Genomic DNA, 17,127 nt, shown 5'->3' on the forward strand with positions numbered 1-17,127 from the left:
CCCGTGACTCCCGTGCTTCTATTTATAGTGCCAACAGCCGGCTGGCCAGTCTGGCTGCCCTGGCTGTTAGGCTTCCGCACTCTGCTGGACACAACAATGCAATAACAAAGACTTGCCTTTTTTCCTTCAATATCTTTCTTTGCTCTCAATTTTAATATGCAACGTCTTCTGTATCTTCCTTCAGTCCCATCCAGACCAGAATTGCAACTGGCCCTGGGTAAGCCCGTCAGAGGGTGGGCTTGGCAACCCACGCTTCCGCTTCTGTCTGACCTCGCTAAACATGCCGCCACGCTGCATAGGTTTGGCACGGCGCCGTTCGGGCAGAGGAGGCAGGTGAGTTCAGTCTGACTGTTTGGTTTCCAAGTCTGGGAAATTTGGCTAAATCAAACATTTTGATGTATGCATGACTTCATATTTTGTAAAGCTTTTAATCCACAATTTCATTTTATGACATTTGTAATGGAAAGAATTAAAGAGGTGTAAAGAAGTGTGATGTGATCAGCATGTTGCCTGGGTACTTTATGCATTCATCATATTCATTAAAATCTACAAATTCAGTTAGGAAAATTAATTCTGAGAACATGTCAAAACTTAAAATGAAATGTGCGTGGGAATGCTGCCAGAGGAAATTCAGCCAAGTGTTGGCTGTGGTTGCTGAGGTTGTTTACCATACCAGCTCTTTGGCAGGATACCAGCAATCATTTGGCGGGCACATTCTATTGTAAATATTAAAACGATGAACCTGACATTCCAATTTTGGGATTCACCTGCCACTGTGGCCTGCAGACAACTCGGGGAAACTGAGCTTCCAGTGAGTTTCTGTCTACTATAGACCTTATCCCTGCTTAAGGGAGACCGAAGGACCGGTCCGTGTCTTGAGTTATGTCGTCTTTAATAGGCTGTCCAACATTGCAGTCTTTATAGGCACTTTGCTAGTCTTGCTAAACAAACCCGATTAGCTCAATGTTTTCTAACATTACTAAGGATTGCTAACATGAGTAACATTGTGTTTGTTTTTCTTTTCAAAACGCTCTCAAGTTAAATATCTCAACGTGGGGCACCCAGATAGCTCAGTGGTTAGAGCGGGTGCCCATGTATAGAGGTTTACTCCTCTACGCAGCCGGCCCGGGTTCGAATCCGGCCCTTTGCTGCATGTCACTCCCCCTCTCTCTCCCCTTTCATATCCTCAACTGTCCTGTTATTAAAGGCCTAAAATGCCCAAAAAATAATCTTAAAAAAAAATATCTCAACGTGGATTTCCACCAAATTTTGTGCATGTTAGTGTATCCCTACGACAATGTCACTGTATAGTTGTGATTAAGCAACATGGCCTTTGCTCTGGTACCAGCCTCAGACCAAACGAAAAACGATTTGTACCCCACGAGTGTTAAGGCTGTAGAATAGCAACATTGTCTCTTTTTATCAGGATTTTAAGCATTACAGTTACATGGCAGAACAGCGTGTTTTGCTCAAAAGTTGTTTTTATTTATTTTATTTTTGCAAAACGGAGCTAGATTTTTTCACCAGCCAACTGGGCATTGTAAATAATGAATGGTATGCAAGGAATAGCCATTCTTGTGAAATACACCAGTCATAACCACAGGATGTTGATGTTGTAATGTATTGCTAATGACTTCAGTGTGTTTTTGGTGTCATCTGACCTGAAATGACTCAATTGGGTTTTTTTTGGGTTCACTGATGGGGATTTAATTCTAATGAGTTTTGGTTTTGTTTCAGAATCTTGTTGGACAGAGCGCATACAGATCTAGACAGCATCTGTCAGAGTCTGGACTCTGACCCGGAGCCCAAACCGCTCACATCACCACTTCCAAGTACTCCGCTCCGCAACTCCAACGCCAGTACCTCAGAAACCAATACCTCGGACCCAACCAGCTCCTCCCACCTTCCCTCCTCTTCATCACCCCTGTCGTCGTCATCGCCAACACCTATGGACCTCAGCCAGATTCTTTTGAACATTAAGTCTTGCCGCTGGAGGCACTTCAGACCACGGACGCTATCCCATCACCCCTTGGGTGGAGGAGACTTGTCTCGCAGAGGATTTAGGGATTATAGCCGTACAGTGTCGGGACTAAACCGGACCCTGTCTGGAGGGGCCAGCTCCAAAAACCGCACTGGCCCGGCCCCCGCCCCTGTCAATGGTGAGTCAGTTGTTTCCTCTGCCATGCTGCTTACAATTTTCTTGTGCATCTTTGGAGTTGTATGTCTTAAAATTGTACAGCTAAATATTTTCATTGGTCCAAACACTGAGTGGAGCAGTTGATTTAATTGCTTTATTGCGTTGTAAGCAAAGTTTGCTTAACGTCACACTAGTCCGATGAGCTAGTCTGATTTTTGGGAGTGAATTTAGCGAAGCCTGATCGCCCTTTGTGCACTCGGTGCTGTAATTAAAGTAGGTGAATTATGTCACAGCCAGAACTACAGTTTGTTTTTTAACAGATGTTCAACATCAGTCTCTTTGATCCAAGGGATGCATGTGTGCGGTCCAACACACTTTAGGCCACTTTGTGTGACTGTATTGTGTCCTTTTATTTATTGTATGTACTTTTTAGATTGGTCTTATTTAATATTTGTTGATTGTTTAGACTGCTTTTAGGCTATTTTAGGGATTAGTTTGTTCCTGATTAGCAACAATGTCTACAAAAGCCTAGTAAAAGTGTAGAAATTTAATATGCCCATTTGAGTTTTCTTGCAAACCAACAAAAATTTGCGTTCCGTCTTTATTACCAAGGCGCACTGTATTTATCCTTAACATCTAACACGTGTGATGAATGGATTTCTTTTCCATGAAAACACTTGCAAATTTAATTTCTTTTAATGTATACATATTTTAAATCCTGCATTGATAACATCCGTGTTTGCTAGCTTGCAGCCTTCTTCTTCCTTGCCTTTGACACACTGCTATGCTAAGTTATAAAAAACAAGTGTCATGCAGAATAGTGTGGCCGCCCTTCTGCATGTGCTTCGTTGTTTTGTGCAATCCATTTGTAAAAACAATGCTTCACAAATGTACCCTTTTTAAAAGGTATAGCTAAGTTGTTATAAAGGATATGGCAAAATCTCTATCATCTCATGGGACATCAGGACTCCAGACTGCATTAACTGATTTATTCTTGTTTTTACATCAACGCTAATGTAGCTCTGACATTTGCCACACGCTGCGGTACCGCTCCCTCATTTGGGCGAGAGAGGTTGAAATGTGACAGTGAGAGCAGAGACCTGCTATATATAGGCTGCTAAATATATGACTAGTTATCTAGTTAAAACAAGTGTTTGTGTGAGTGTCATTACATTCATCTGTGTATGGCTCCCTTATCACTCAATATTTCCCACACTGGGTGTTAGATAGTAGATACTACCCTTTCCATGGAAGTACAATCACCGTAGATACGGTTGCTATTACAGTGTCTACAAATAATAATAGTATTAAATGAGGAGGGAGGGAAAACCTGTGTGAGGCAGAGGCACAATACATTGACCATAATGATACTGTTTACATTTGTGATTTAGCATTTCTTAAGCACCATTCAATTGAAATGTGACTGGGAACTAAAATGAGACAGCAAATTGTAATTTTCTGTATTTATTATTATTTTTTAGTAGTCTTGCTTTCCACACAGCCTTCCAGAATGGGAGAAAATCAGATTGTACAGTGCTAGCTGTCTGGATTACCCTGCAGAGTTCTGAGGAGATGTTAACCACAGTCCTCATCAGCGAAAAGTAATGCATCCGGTGGAATCTCCAGCGGCACCAGAACTATTCCAGAAGTGGAACGTCGTAGATATAGACTAATTTCTTCTCTTACAAACCAAGATGGCGCTCGGCCACTCACCAGTGTCCATCCTGGGAGGGTGTCGTAGCTTGCCATCCCTTGACAACGATGTCATACGCTCATTTGCATATTTGTGGCATCATTACGCAATCATTTGCATAAAGCTTAGTGGTTGTCCGCAAGGTAAATAAAAAAAAGAAACCTCTTAGCGTTAAAATAAATAAATAATAACAAAACGCAATGGGTGGCGCCCGGTGTTGATTGTGTGGTGAACCCCCACAAATTAGACCAATGCGGAACAAAAGACTCCCACACACTGTCCTCTAAGGACTAAGTAAAGAGCATAGTGTGTTTGGGAGTCTTAATATGTCCAGGATATGTTACGAACTTCTCAGGTATATTTCCTTTGCTGTAAACCTATTTTACCTTGCAGGAGCTGCTGTGCAAAGAAGGCCTTAGTAATGTGATTGTATACCACTAGTGGCCTGCTGAAGGCATCCAGTTTTGAAATGAATGTGTAGAAGAGAACTTCTCTCAGGCCTAATCTCAGCACATTCTTATGTAGGAATTCAGTATTTTTTGCCCATTCCTCCCTTAGTTGGAGCAGGTGTAGACCAGCCGCCAGGGAAGGCTAGTACTCTCCTCAGCCTGCACTTTATAGATTACTACTGGACAGAAGGTTCTGATTAGGGCTGGGTATTATACAGGTAAAAGCCAGTAAATTAGAATATTTTGAAAAACTTGATTTATTTCAGTAATTGCATTCAAAAGGTGTAACTTCTACATTATATTTATTCATTGCACACAGACTGATGCATTCAAATGTTTATTTCATTTAATTTTGATGATTTGAAGTGGCAACAAATGAAAATCCAAAATTCCGTGTGTCACAAAATTAGAATATTGTGTAAGGGTTACATTTTGAAGACACCTGGTGCCACAAACTAATCAGTCGATTAACTCAAACACCTGCAAAAGGCTTTAAATGGTCTCTCCGTCCAGTTCTGAAGCCTACACAAACATGGGGAAGACTTCAGATTTGACAGCTGTCCAAAAGGCGACCATCGACACATTGCACAAGGAGGGAAAGCACAAAAGGTTATTGTGAAGAGGCTGGCTGTTCTCAGAGCTCTGTGTCCAAACACATTAAAGAGAGGCAAAGGGAAGGAAAAACTGTGGTCCGAAAAAGTGTACAAGCGTAGGGATCACCGCGCCCAGTCAAGATTGTGAAAAAAAAACCCATTCAAAATGTGGGGGAGATTCACAAGGAGTGGACAGCTGCTGGAGTCAGTGCTTCAAGATCACCAACCAAGAGACGCTTGAAAGACATGGTTTCAACTGCCGCATACCTCGTGTCAAGCCATGTTGACCAAGAAACAGCGCGAAAAGCGTCTCACCTGGGCTAAGGAAAAAAAGAGCTGGACTGCTGCTGAGTGGTCCAAAGTCATGTTTTCTGACGAAGCAAATTTTGCATTCCTTTGGAAATCGAGGTCCAGAGTCTGGAGGAGACAGGAGAGGCACAGGATCCACGTTGCCTGAAGTCTAGTGTAAAGTTTCCACCATCAGTGATGGTTTGGGGTGCCATGTCATCTGCTGGTGTCGGTCCACTCTGTTTCCTGAGATCCAGGGTCAACGCAGCCGTCTACCAGCAAGTTTTAGAGCACTTCATGCTTCCTGCTGCTGACCTGCTCTATGGAGATGGAGATTTCAGGTTCCAACAGGACTTGGCGCCTGCACACAGCGCAAAATCTACCCGTGCCTGGTTTACGGACCATGGTATTTCTGTTCTAAATTGGCCAGCCAACTCCCCTGACCTTAGCCCCATAGAAAATCTGTGGGGTATTGTGAAAAGGAAGATGCAGAATGCCAGACCCAAAAACGCAGAAGAGTTGAAGGCCACTATCAGAGCAACCTGGGCTCTCATAACACCTGAGCAGTGCCAGAAACTCATCGACTCCATGCCACGCCGCATTAATGCAGTAATTGAGGCAAAAGGAGCTCCAACACAGTATTGGTATGTACATGCTCATATTTTTCATTTTCATACTTTTCAGTTGGCCAACATTTCTAAAAACTCCCTTTTTTGTATTAGCCTAAGTAATTTCTAATTTTGTGACACACGGAATTTTGGATTTTCATTTGTTGCCACTCAAATCATCAAAATTAAATGAAATAAACATTTGAATGCATCAGTCGTGTGCAATGAATAAATAAATGTACAAGTTACACCTTTTGAATGCAATTACTGAAATATAAATCAAGTTTTTCAAAATATTCTAATTTACTGGCTTTTACCTGTATATGGGTGGGAATCACCAGAGGCTTCACAATACGATAGAATTGTGATTTTTAAAATGTTTCAATATTCTCTATTCTATTCTCTTCAATATTCAACATTTCTCTGTTCATCTCACTTTAATTTTAAAAATGGGATTGTCAATCAGGCAAAATGGCCAACACATATATAATAACAGATCAATACTTGGCTTTGGTGTGATGAAACAGTATTGTCTCAGAAAATATCGCAATACGATACTGTATCGGGTTATTCCCCCCCACCCTTGATATATCTCTTTTTTTGTTAAAGACATGTTGACATGCCATTGTAGTAAAAACAGGTGTATATGGTAACATTTTTCAGAGCTGGTTTTCATTAAGCTGCTTCAGTTTCAGGGTTCTGATATTATGCATGCTGGCTTACAGTCCTGGCTAGCTGGGACTCTTGGATGGAACCAAGCTATCCATAATGTTTTAAGTAACAGATGTGCTTTTCCTGTTATGACAAGTCAAAATGTCTGCTGTGAAAACAGCCTACAAGATACCTGAGTGTGTGCTCCAATAGCAAAACAGAATTTTTTCAATGCTTTATTTTGAGTGTTTTAAACATGTTTTGTTTGAGGTTTTAATACCCAGCCCTGGTTCTGATATCATTTTGAAATACCTCATTACTTTACTGCTAGTACAATTATTAGTTTATATTACTATATGCCTTTTGTCCGCACAAAAATTGCCTATTAGGTCACTGAAAACGGATCTTATGAAAACCTCCTGCCAGGGTAAAGTGGTGTAGATGGGGAAAATAGGTTTTGGCTTGTTACCTCAAGTTGCCGGAGCCATTATCTTCTTTGTCACAAGTGAGGCGACATTTCGCGCAATGGTGAGCGTGGCCACACTAGTGCTGGACCTAACCCTTGCCTGCTTCATCTTTACACATGGATGTACAGTTACTCTTCTACTATATTGAGGAACATAGGCACCCAAATGCACTACGGAGTGATCAATGTGCAGAAGTAGTCAGGTAGCCTCTGGGGAATGGCTGTTTCTCAGACTTGTGATTGGCCAATCATTGCTTTGGCTTTCTCTTGACAGCGCTTCAATTGTTTTTGTGTTTTCATTTGGACAGAGATTCTTTCCCACTGCTTGTGAGGACAGGATTTTATTTAAGAACGACTGAAAAATGTTCTTTTTTTTTACCTAAACGCCTGAGCATTTCTGATACGGTGAAATACGGTCTTTATATTGAATGAGACTCTTTCTGTGACACAATGCGTTTCCTGGCAACACACTTTTATGACACACTCTGATCACACCACAGGTGGAATACCTTGAAGTTTGTTCTTTGTACCATTGTGTACATTTGTGCTAGAGCTGTACAATCAAGCCTCAGGAGTAAACTGCTGTGTGTTTGTGACTTTGTTTGATAAGCCTACAAACTGGACTTTCTAGCTGGTTTCATTTTCTTTTCCTTGAATCCTGAAGCAACACGCCAAAATCAACAAGACCCTTGTGGTGTTGTGCGTTGTACCATAATTCTCTTTCTGTCTATAAGCCCACTGAGGCATTGCTTTTATATATGAACCGAAAAAGTGTCTTTAAAAACCCCAGTTCCAAGGAAGTTGGGATGTTGTGTAAAACGTAAATATAGAATGCAATCATTTGCATATCTGTTTCAACCTATATTCAAATGAATACACTACAAATACAAGCTCTTAATGTTCAAACTGATAAATGTTATTTATTTTTTATCTAATTTTGAGTTTGATGCCCGTAACACATTTCAAAAAAGCTGGGACAGGTGCATGTTTACCACTGTTACATCACCTTTCCTTTTAACAACACCCAATAAGTGTTGGGGAACTGGGGACACTGATTGTTGAAGCGTTGTAGATGGAATTCTTTACCATTCTTGCTTGATGTAAGACTTCAGTTGCGCATCAGTAAGGGGGCTGCGTTGTCGTATTTTGCGCTTCCTAAGGCGCCGCACATTTTCAATGGGTGACAGGTCTGGTCTGCAGGCAGGCCAGTCTAGTACCTGCGCTCTTTTACTACAAAGCCACGCTGTTGTAACACGTGCAGAATGTGGCTTGGCATTGTATTGCTGAAATAAGCAGGGACCTCCCTGAAAAATACTTTGCTAGGATGGCAGCATATGTTGCTCCAAAACCGGCATGTACCTTTCAGCATTAATGGTGCCTTTACAGATGTGCAAGGTACCAATGCCACGGGCACCAACACACCCCCATACCATTAGGGTTGGGTACTTAAACCCAGCGCTAATATGGCAACACGGATTTCGGTGCCTCATTTCGTTGGCATTGAAATGCCTGCGCTTCTCTGTGGTGCTCCGAAACAGATGTTACAGGCAACCGAAGCATCGCTGCACCTGACGCTAGTTAAGACTACACTTGACACCAGGTAAAGCTAGCCTATTCTTAAGTTATTACATTATTAATAAATCATTTAATTTCGACCATGTGGACTAAGCAATAAACAAGTTGTTCTTTAATGTCGCCAATTGTCGTTTTGTTCCCACTTTTTTGAAAAGTATTGGTTCAGGCAGAGTTTAGGCATATTTTTAAGAGTATTGCTTTAGCACTGGAATCGGGAAAAAACAAACAATACCCAACCTACATACATCACAGATGCTGGCTTTTGAACTTTGCTGATACAAATCTGGATGGTTCTTTCCTCTTTGGCACGGAGGATATGGTGTCCTAACCTGGTTGACACCTAACCCTCAGAGTGGGTCTGGGGAAGGTTCAGTCACAGCTCATTTACAAAGGGCTGTCACCAATGGACGTTGCTCAAAGGCCTGCGGCATTGAATGTAAACAAAAATCTGCTTTGCTGTCGCTGTGCTATCGTCATTGTGTAAAGCCCGTTTCAACGGTTGTGATTGGTGTCTTCATTTGGAAAAATTGGAAATGGGTTATTGGCCAGACGGACTTGCAGAGCCAATCTCAAATTTGCCAGAAGTTTGTCAGGGTTTTCCCAGGCTAATTACGTCCTTGATTTCCAAAAACAATTTGAAATGTGGACTTGTCAGACCACTGCACACTCTTCCACTTTGTGTCAGTCCATCTCAGATGGGCCCGGGCCCAGAGAATCCAGCAACGTTTGCATGGTCGAGTTTTAACTTGCACTTGTATGTGTAGCGACGAACTGTGTTGACTGACATTGGTGTTAATATCATGTACATCATGTCTGTTTTTAATGCAGTGCTGTCTGAGGGATTGAAGGTCATAGGCATTTAATGTTGGTTTTTGGCCTTACCGCTTACGTGCAGAGATTTCTCCAGATTCTCTGAATCTTTTGGTAACATTATGGACTAGACCTGCACGATTAATTGTTATAAAATCACAATCTCGATTCACCCTGTTGACGATTTAATTTTTAAATAACTTATTTTTTTATAATTACTTAGATTCTCTTAATTTTACAAGCTGGCTGTGACACCAACTCTACTACTTTCTTCTGTGAGTTTTAAACAGACTGTATAAAGGTTTTAAATATATAATATATAGGTTTTAAAGGGCTCCCCTCTCTGCATTAAAGCCTCTGTTTACAGGCTTGTGGTGATGCGCAATATGCTATAGGTGCTAGGGCTGAACGATATTGTGTTTTAGCATCGACATCGCTATTTGCACATGCGCGACAGTAACATTGCAGGACGTTGCGATGTTGACGCTAATCCTTTTTTTGCTGCTTGATAGAAAGGTAAACTTTCACCGTTCTTCTTTTACATGATTATTACCCTCCGACCCCTCCCCTTTAAGACCGGTAGCCATGTGGGCAACGTGTGTATGTGACGTTAGTCCGACGGGTGTTATTGTTATGGGAAGTGAGGCTCTCCGTGTGGAGAAAAGTACCGTAGACAGCAGCTGTTGCTGACAGTGTTGGCATAGTTTTTGCTGGGTAGTTTGGGAAGCTACAGTAGTCAGTGTTTTATGTTCACTGCAAATGCAAATACAAACTAAATCACCTGATTAATTCAACATAATCACAACAACTCCCGGCCATTTCCCCCCACAGAAAGCTACTACCAGCCAGGCTAAAGCTAATATAGATATCCTAAAGGTACATAACGTTACGGTTCGCAGCCGCGGCGCTGGAAACATAACACTAATCTACTACAGAAGTCTGCTTTCTGATCTATTGTCATTTCCACTGATTATAGTTCTTGATACAAGTTTGTTTTCTAGTGCGCGTGACGTGCAGCTCTGATCAACTCATCAACTAACAAACTGGCCCCGCTAGTCGACCACCAACCTGAATTAAAAGGAAGCAACATGCAGTCATTGTCATACACTTTAGCCTGGATTGATTATTAGAAATACAATGGTGTCATGCTAGTCAACCAGCGATCTTTTCCTAATTCCCTCTCCAAAATCACTTCAAGAGTAATGTTAGTCACAGTGCTTACTTGCTTTGGTGTTTGTAAAGCATTAACGTTTAACTAAGAATGGTTCACATTAGAAAAGATCCTTTTACATTTTTATCTTCTTCATAGTTGCACTCCCCTACAAAATCACCGCAGTAGTCGAGAATGATTTATTATTTCCAAATAGAGCCATTTATGTCATCTTTTAAAAATTACTTTTTCTTTTTTCATATCGTGCTATATATCGCAGGGAAAAAAATACATTGCAATGTCAGTTTTTTTACGATATCTTGCATGCCTTCATATGTTATATATGTTCATATGTGCAATAAACATTACACGTTGTGAGAAAAAAATTGTAGCAGAGAATCGTGTTATCAATTCTAAGCTGAAAAATGGATTAATATATTTTTTTCCGAATCGTGCAGGTCTATTATGGACTGTAGATGATGAAATCCCTAAATTCTTTGCAGCTGTACCTTGAGAAACTTTGTTCTTAAACTGTTGGACTATTTGCACGCAGTTGTTGACAAAGTCGTGAGCCTCGCCCCGTCCTTGCTTGGGAACAACTGAGCCTTTTGGGGATGCTTCTTTTATCACCTGTGTTCCTATGTTTTTTTTTTTTTTTTAGAATTCCTCAACTTTCTCAGTCTTTTGTTACCCTGTCATAGCTTTTTTGGAAAGTGTTGCAGGCATCACATTCAGAAGGAGGGAATATTTGCACACAAAAAACAATTTATCAGTTTCAAGTTTATCAGTCTGAACAATAAATATCTTGTCTTTGTAGTGTATTGAATATAGATTGAAATGAATTTTCAAATCATTGTATTTTGTTATTTGTGTTTTACACAACGTCCCAACTTCATTCAATGATGTACAAATCCCAATTCCAATGGAGTGTTGTCCTGTCTTAAAGGTCCCATGACATGGTGCTCTTTGGATGCTTTTATATAGACCTTATGGTCCCCTAATACTGATCTGAAGTCTCTTTTATATAGACCTAGTGGTCCCTATAATGGATCTGAAGTCTCTTTTATATAGACCTTAGTGGTCCCCTAATACTGTATCTGAAGTCTCTTTATTATAGACCTTAGTAGTCCACTAATACTGTATCTGAAGTCCTTTATAGACCTTAGTAGTCCACTAATACATGCTGAAGTCTATATAGACCTTATGGTCCCCTAATACTGTATCTGAAGTCTCTTTTATATAGACCTAGTGGTCCCTAATACTGTATCTGAAGTCTCTTTATATAGACCTTAGTGGTCCAATAATGGATCTGAAGTCTCTTTATATAGACCTTAGTGGTCCCTAATACTGTATCTGAAGTCTTTATATAGACCTTAGTGGTCCCCTAATACTGTATCTGAAGTTCTTTTATATGACCTTAGTGGTCCCCTAATACTGTATCTGAAGTCTCTTTTATATAGACCTTAGTAGTCCACTAATACTGTATCTGAAGTCTCTTTTATATAGACCTTGTGGTCCCCTAATACTGTATCTGAGTCTCTTTATATAGACCTTAGTGGTCCCTAATAATGTATCTGAAGTTCTTTATATAGACCTTGTGGTCCCCTAATACTGTATGAAGTCTCTTTTATATAGACCTTAGTGGTCCCTAATACGTATCTGAAGTCTCTTTTATAGACCTTAGTACCACTAATACTGTATCTGAAGATCTTTTATATAGACCTTAGTGGTCCCCTCATACTGTATCTGAAGTCTCTTTCCCAAAATTCAGCCTTGATGCAGAATTACAGCCAAAAGAGCCAGTCTCAGAACGAGCTTTGCCATTTCTGAGTCTGTAGCTTTTGAGGAGGAAGGGGGGTGGCCTTGACCAACTGTCACTTTGCTCGTTTGAAAGCCATGATGTCTCTCTCTCACGGGTGGGCAAAATGCTCTGGGCGGAGAAAGGGGAGGTAACCTTGCCCCTTATGACCTCATAAGGAGCACGATTCCAGATCGGCCCATCTGAGCTTTCATTTTCTCAAAAGCAGATTAGGATACCCAGGGCTCGGTTTACACCTACCACCATTTCTAGCCACTGGGGGACCATAGGCAGGCTGGGGGAATGCATATTAATGTTAAAAAAACCCTCAAAGTGACATTTTCATCACCTTTAAGCCAGCTTTACAGTTAGTGTTGCATATCTGCACAAACAAATAGCTTTGGGTTGCTTATAATACACATACTTATTGTCTGTATAAGATCAAAAATGTCTGTCAGTGTGCGTCTAGCTCTGGTCTCGAGTCTCAGTTAAATGCCAAGTGAACCAACTGAACCACACAGTAAACAATGTCCACATTCTGGTTTTGACTGGTGCATCTCGTCCTTCCTGTCCAGTGTTCACGGCAGAGCAGTACCAGCAGCACCAGGAGCAGCTGGCCCACATGCAGAAACAGCAGCTGGAGCAGAGCAAACAGCAACAGGCCAACAACTCTGCAGCAACTAGCAACCCACAGGTCAGTAGGGATGGACCCACACCTGGGCCTGTAGTCAAACTTCTTGAATGCCAAAAAAGCATATTGATATGCGTTAATGACGAAATGGAGGTGAACGGGAGCTCGGTTAAACTGAATCAGCCGCTGAAGGTCAGTTCCCCCATCCTTGGGAAATGGGACACATCCTCATTCCCAAGAGCAGAATTAATGCCACTGGCTCGGTTCCTGTCTGGCAGCAGAAGTGCAGACTCGCTGGTTTCAGCAGTTACAGATGCATTTTAGCAGAGCTCTTTAAGTCTTAGGCACAGGCCCACATGTTCTCAATCTGGTTTCCATCTAGGCTCTCGTGTCCAAGACGTTGGACCAGGCCAGCGCCCAGTTTGCTGCTTCGGCCCTCGTCACCACGGACCAGCTGCTGGCCTTCAAGTCCAAAGAGGAGCTGGTGCTGGCAGGTGGCGTCAACGGGGTCCTGACAGGTGCAGGTGAGTGTCTCTTATTTTACTAATTTAAACCAAAAAGCTTTAACGGATGACGGGAAGATCTTGGTCTGTCTAGTTTTGTACCATGGGGCCCCACTCCCTAGGGGGTCACCAGCTGATTATAATTTCGTACTAACCTTTATTCTTACTTTTAGTTATTGTAAAATACTGGATTCTTTTACCTCTTGAGGTTTCTAAAAATCCTTTAAATCAAACAGTCCAAGTGTGAAATCAACAGGTTTCAATCCAATGCAGTCAATACATCACCGTTATCACCATTAAGTGTTGTAAAAATGCCCTTAGACTGACAGCGTCAACAAAAATGGAATGTTTTATACTTACTTATCATACACAATATGATTTATTGCATGGCTGTTTTAGATTGTGCAAGGGCGCCTCATTAAATGGTATGTTGATATTGAATATGCCAAAATCTTGAAGTCTAGCCAAAGAAAATGTTTATAGGAACATTCAGATTCCTAAGGTAATCACTCTCTCTCTCTCTCTCTCTCTCTCTCTCTCTCTCTCTCTCTCTCTCTCTCTCTCTCTCTCTCTCTCTATCATCTCTCTCTTCTCTTGTTCTTCAGGTGTTTTGAAAGGCTTGCACCTCTCCAGCACCACCGCAGCCCTCCACCAGTCCAACCAGTCGACGCACACTACCACCTCCATGGCCCCAACTTTCCTCCAGCCCTCTTCCAACTCGGCTACCCATTCACCCGCCAACGCCGTCCCCACCTCCCTCGCCTCCACCCCCAGCGCCCACGCAGTAGCAGCGCTGGGGATCCTGGGATGCAACGCCGCCAACGCCACCCCTGCCACCACTCAGGTCCTCATCGGGAACAACATCTGTCTGAGCGTGCCGTCGGCCGGCAGCCTGGCCGGGCGCCACATTCCCCGGACCCTCGGCAACGTGCCACCCTCTGCCTTAAAGCTGTCCGCCACCACAAACCTGCAGATGCCCAAAGTCTCTGGAGCATCGCCCATGGACATGGGCTCAAGGTGGGGCTTTGTTCACCAGTTTGTCAGAACAAGAAAAATTTGTTTTGAAAAAAAAAAAAAAAAAAGCAGCTAGAGACTCATCTTTTTAGTCAGGCGTTCGTTTTACCACATGTTGACTGTATTCCTATGTACTATATTTTATGCTTTTGTGCTTTTCAATGACTTACTGTGATTTATTGTGCTTTTTAAGATTATCAATTTGTTGTAATGTATGTATTTATATGGCCTGTGAAGCACTTTCTGACTCAGTCTGTGATAAGTGCTATACAAGTAAACGTTACTCACTTACTAGAATCAACAGCCACAGGCTGTAATTAGTTCAAACTACAACCGGAGCGGCACATACATAAAGCTTGCACACCAAAGAGGGCGAATAGACGGCAGTTCCCCACGGCATTGTCTCAAACAATGCCTCCGTGTTCCAGACACAACAAATAATGCACATTTAATACAGAAAAAAACAGGATATGTATTTATTTGAATATGCAGAAGAAGAGAACTTCTCGCTCTTGTTGTATCAGTGGAAGTATCTTACATATTATAATATTTGTTTGTGGATAAGCAAGAGTAACGCCCTCGCAGCGACATCCAGTTCAGTTGGACCTGGCATCTAAGTATTGCCATTGCAGCATCTGCCAGCCACTGAGAGACATAAATCATAAATCTGCCTGAAAGAAGAGCTGAGCTGTTATGTCAGAGCTCTTCAGTATTCTCACACACACACACACACACACACACACACACACAAGATATGTTGAATGAAATCTAGGGCAGTTAAAGATGCTGTTTTGACAAAGTCACAACAGCACACACGAGATGAAATGCGTTAATCTCCGCCTCCCTCTCCTCCACAGGGATAATCACGACGAAGACAAGCCAGCACTGAACAGTATAGCAGACAACACAGTGGCCATGGAGGTGACGTAGTAGCGGTGCAGTGAAGAGTCCACTCTTTAGGTGCTGTGCATCGTAGCATCGGGAATGCAAAAAGGGACAGCAGGACTCTGATGCAGACTGACAGAATGACGGGTGGCCGCGGCCGCCCGCTTGCAATTCTCATCTCTCATACTTTTTAAACCTTTTTTTTGTCTTTGTTATCTTTTTGTTACTGTCAAAAGTAAAAGATCTGTAAATTATGAATATGGCAAAAATTAGTATCTGTACAGTAACAACATATTTGTAATATCCCCTTGTATATATTACTTGAATACAGAATTGTCCATTTGTGATGTTTTGCACTTGGAGTCAAACTTAAAAGGAAAAAAAAGTAAACCAAGTAACTTGAGTGTGAGAGATGTGGGAGCTGTATAGAGAAGAGTTTTATCACATCATGTGCATGGTGCGGAGCCTGCTGTTTTTATCTATTTATTGTGCTGTGTTTACAGGATATTTTTTGTTTAGCTTTTGGAATATATTTTGTTTTTTGTTTTGTTTTTTTATTTGTACACTGTACCTTTGTTGGTTCCTGTGCTGTTGTAAATGTTAGGTAGCTACGGACTCCTGGGTATTTTTGTATATTGTGAACACAAAGCAGGTCCCCCCCCCCCCCCCCCCCACGTTTATTTTGGGTCCCTGTGCTTCTCTCTGTGGATCATGTGAAAATCAATGGTGACATACATACAGGCCAGGAGGAGGAGGAGGATGAAGATGAGGTGGTGTGTTGGCGGCTGACTGTGGTTCACTTGAAGAGAGGTGCTCCTCTCTTCCTGGGAGCTTCCATTAACGTTGTCCCAAACACAAGTAACAAAACAGGGATGAAGTCTCTTCCCAGAAGCCTCTGCTGCTTCCAATTTAAAGCACTATTTTTTGTGATGTTTTTGTTCATGGTTTTGATAAATATTAATGCTGCTTTTGTATTTTGTTTTTGTTTTTTAAAGGGGTTGTTCTTCATTTTCATGCAAGCGGAGTCCCCTTTGTATTTGTTTTATCCCACAAACATTTTTGTAAACAGAAATTCAGTTATTTTTGTATGTTTTTTTCGTTTTCTTGTGGTAAACTTGATTGTAAGCTTTTCGTTAATTGAAAGACTTCATTCTTTTGTTCGTTACTTGTTCATGCATAGGTGATAAGGGAGGTGAATGGGCAGTAATCGCTGTACATGTCATCATTCCAGTTTTTAATAACAAAAAAAATGCTAATGAGGGGACAGAGGAGGAGTAGTGGGAAAACGGCAGTTTTCTCATCTCTTTTCCCCCTTTTCTTTATTTTCTTTTTTCGTTGAAAAAATAATCTCCAGACGGCTGCAAGGCCAAAAACCACGAGTATTGGGTGCCTTCCTTTGGGGAATTTTATGTACTCTCTTCTGTGAAGAGATAGGCACAAAGGCAGCATTACTTAGTAGTGCTTCTCGTCTTTGTCAGAATCTGAATGCCCAGTCCAATGGCAGGATATATCCTTGAGGTTTACTTGTCCCACCTGGAGGCTGAAAAGACTTTAAAAAAAAAAATATGTGACAGAACTCTCACTAAAATAAGACAATAAAGCCCAGGGCATTAAATGTGAATCGTTGGGGCTCTGAGTCCTTTTTATGCATGTCTGTGTGTGTCCACGAGGATCTGAAAATATAGATGCCCTACTGTACCCATCTGAGATTTGTCTCTTCACCCCTATGCAATTTGTTTTGTGGCTCACAGCACTAAAAAAATGACGTATATGACATCTGATTATTCACCTTCTCGCTGAGTTGGATGAGAAGATATCACTCACACATCGGCGTCTTTAAATATGACGCCGGAGCTAGCAGTCACTTAGTTTAGCT

At 41.6% G+C, this 17,127-nt stretch overlaps 1 protein-coding gene across 2 annotated transcripts in view; it reads left to right on the forward strand.

The window, feature by feature from the left end:
• Positions 1 to 16,872, forward strand: part of epc1a (enhancer of polycomb homolog 1 (Drosophila) a) — a 41,690-nt gene extending 24,818 nt beyond the window's left edge. For both annotated transcript variants that reach the window (XM_032503434.1, XM_032503433.1), the window contains 6 exons: positions 185 to 333; positions 1,738 to 2,159; positions 12,794 to 12,912; positions 13,232 to 13,373; positions 13,958 to 14,369; positions 15,224 to 16,872. In XM_032503434.1, the coding sequence (XP_032359325.1) occupies positions 185 to 333; positions 1,738 to 2,159; positions 12,794 to 12,912; positions 13,232 to 13,373; positions 13,958 to 14,369; positions 15,224 to 15,296 (1,317 nt within the window). In that variant the 3' untranslated portion in view covers positions 15,297 to 16,872. The remainder of the gene's footprint in view (positions 1 to 184; positions 334 to 1,737; positions 2,160 to 12,793; positions 12,913 to 13,231; positions 13,374 to 13,957; positions 14,370 to 15,223) is intronic.
• The last annotated feature ends 255 nt before the right edge of the window (positions 16,873 to 17,127 follow it).

This window comes from Etheostoma spectabile, chromosome 22 (assembly GCF_008692095.1).
Source record: "Etheostoma spectabile isolate EspeVRDwgs_2016 chromosome 22, UIUC_Espe_1.0, whole genome shotgun sequence".
In the NCBI taxonomy this organism is placed as follows: Eukaryota; Metazoa; Chordata; class Actinopteri; order Perciformes; family Percidae; genus Etheostoma; species Etheostoma spectabile.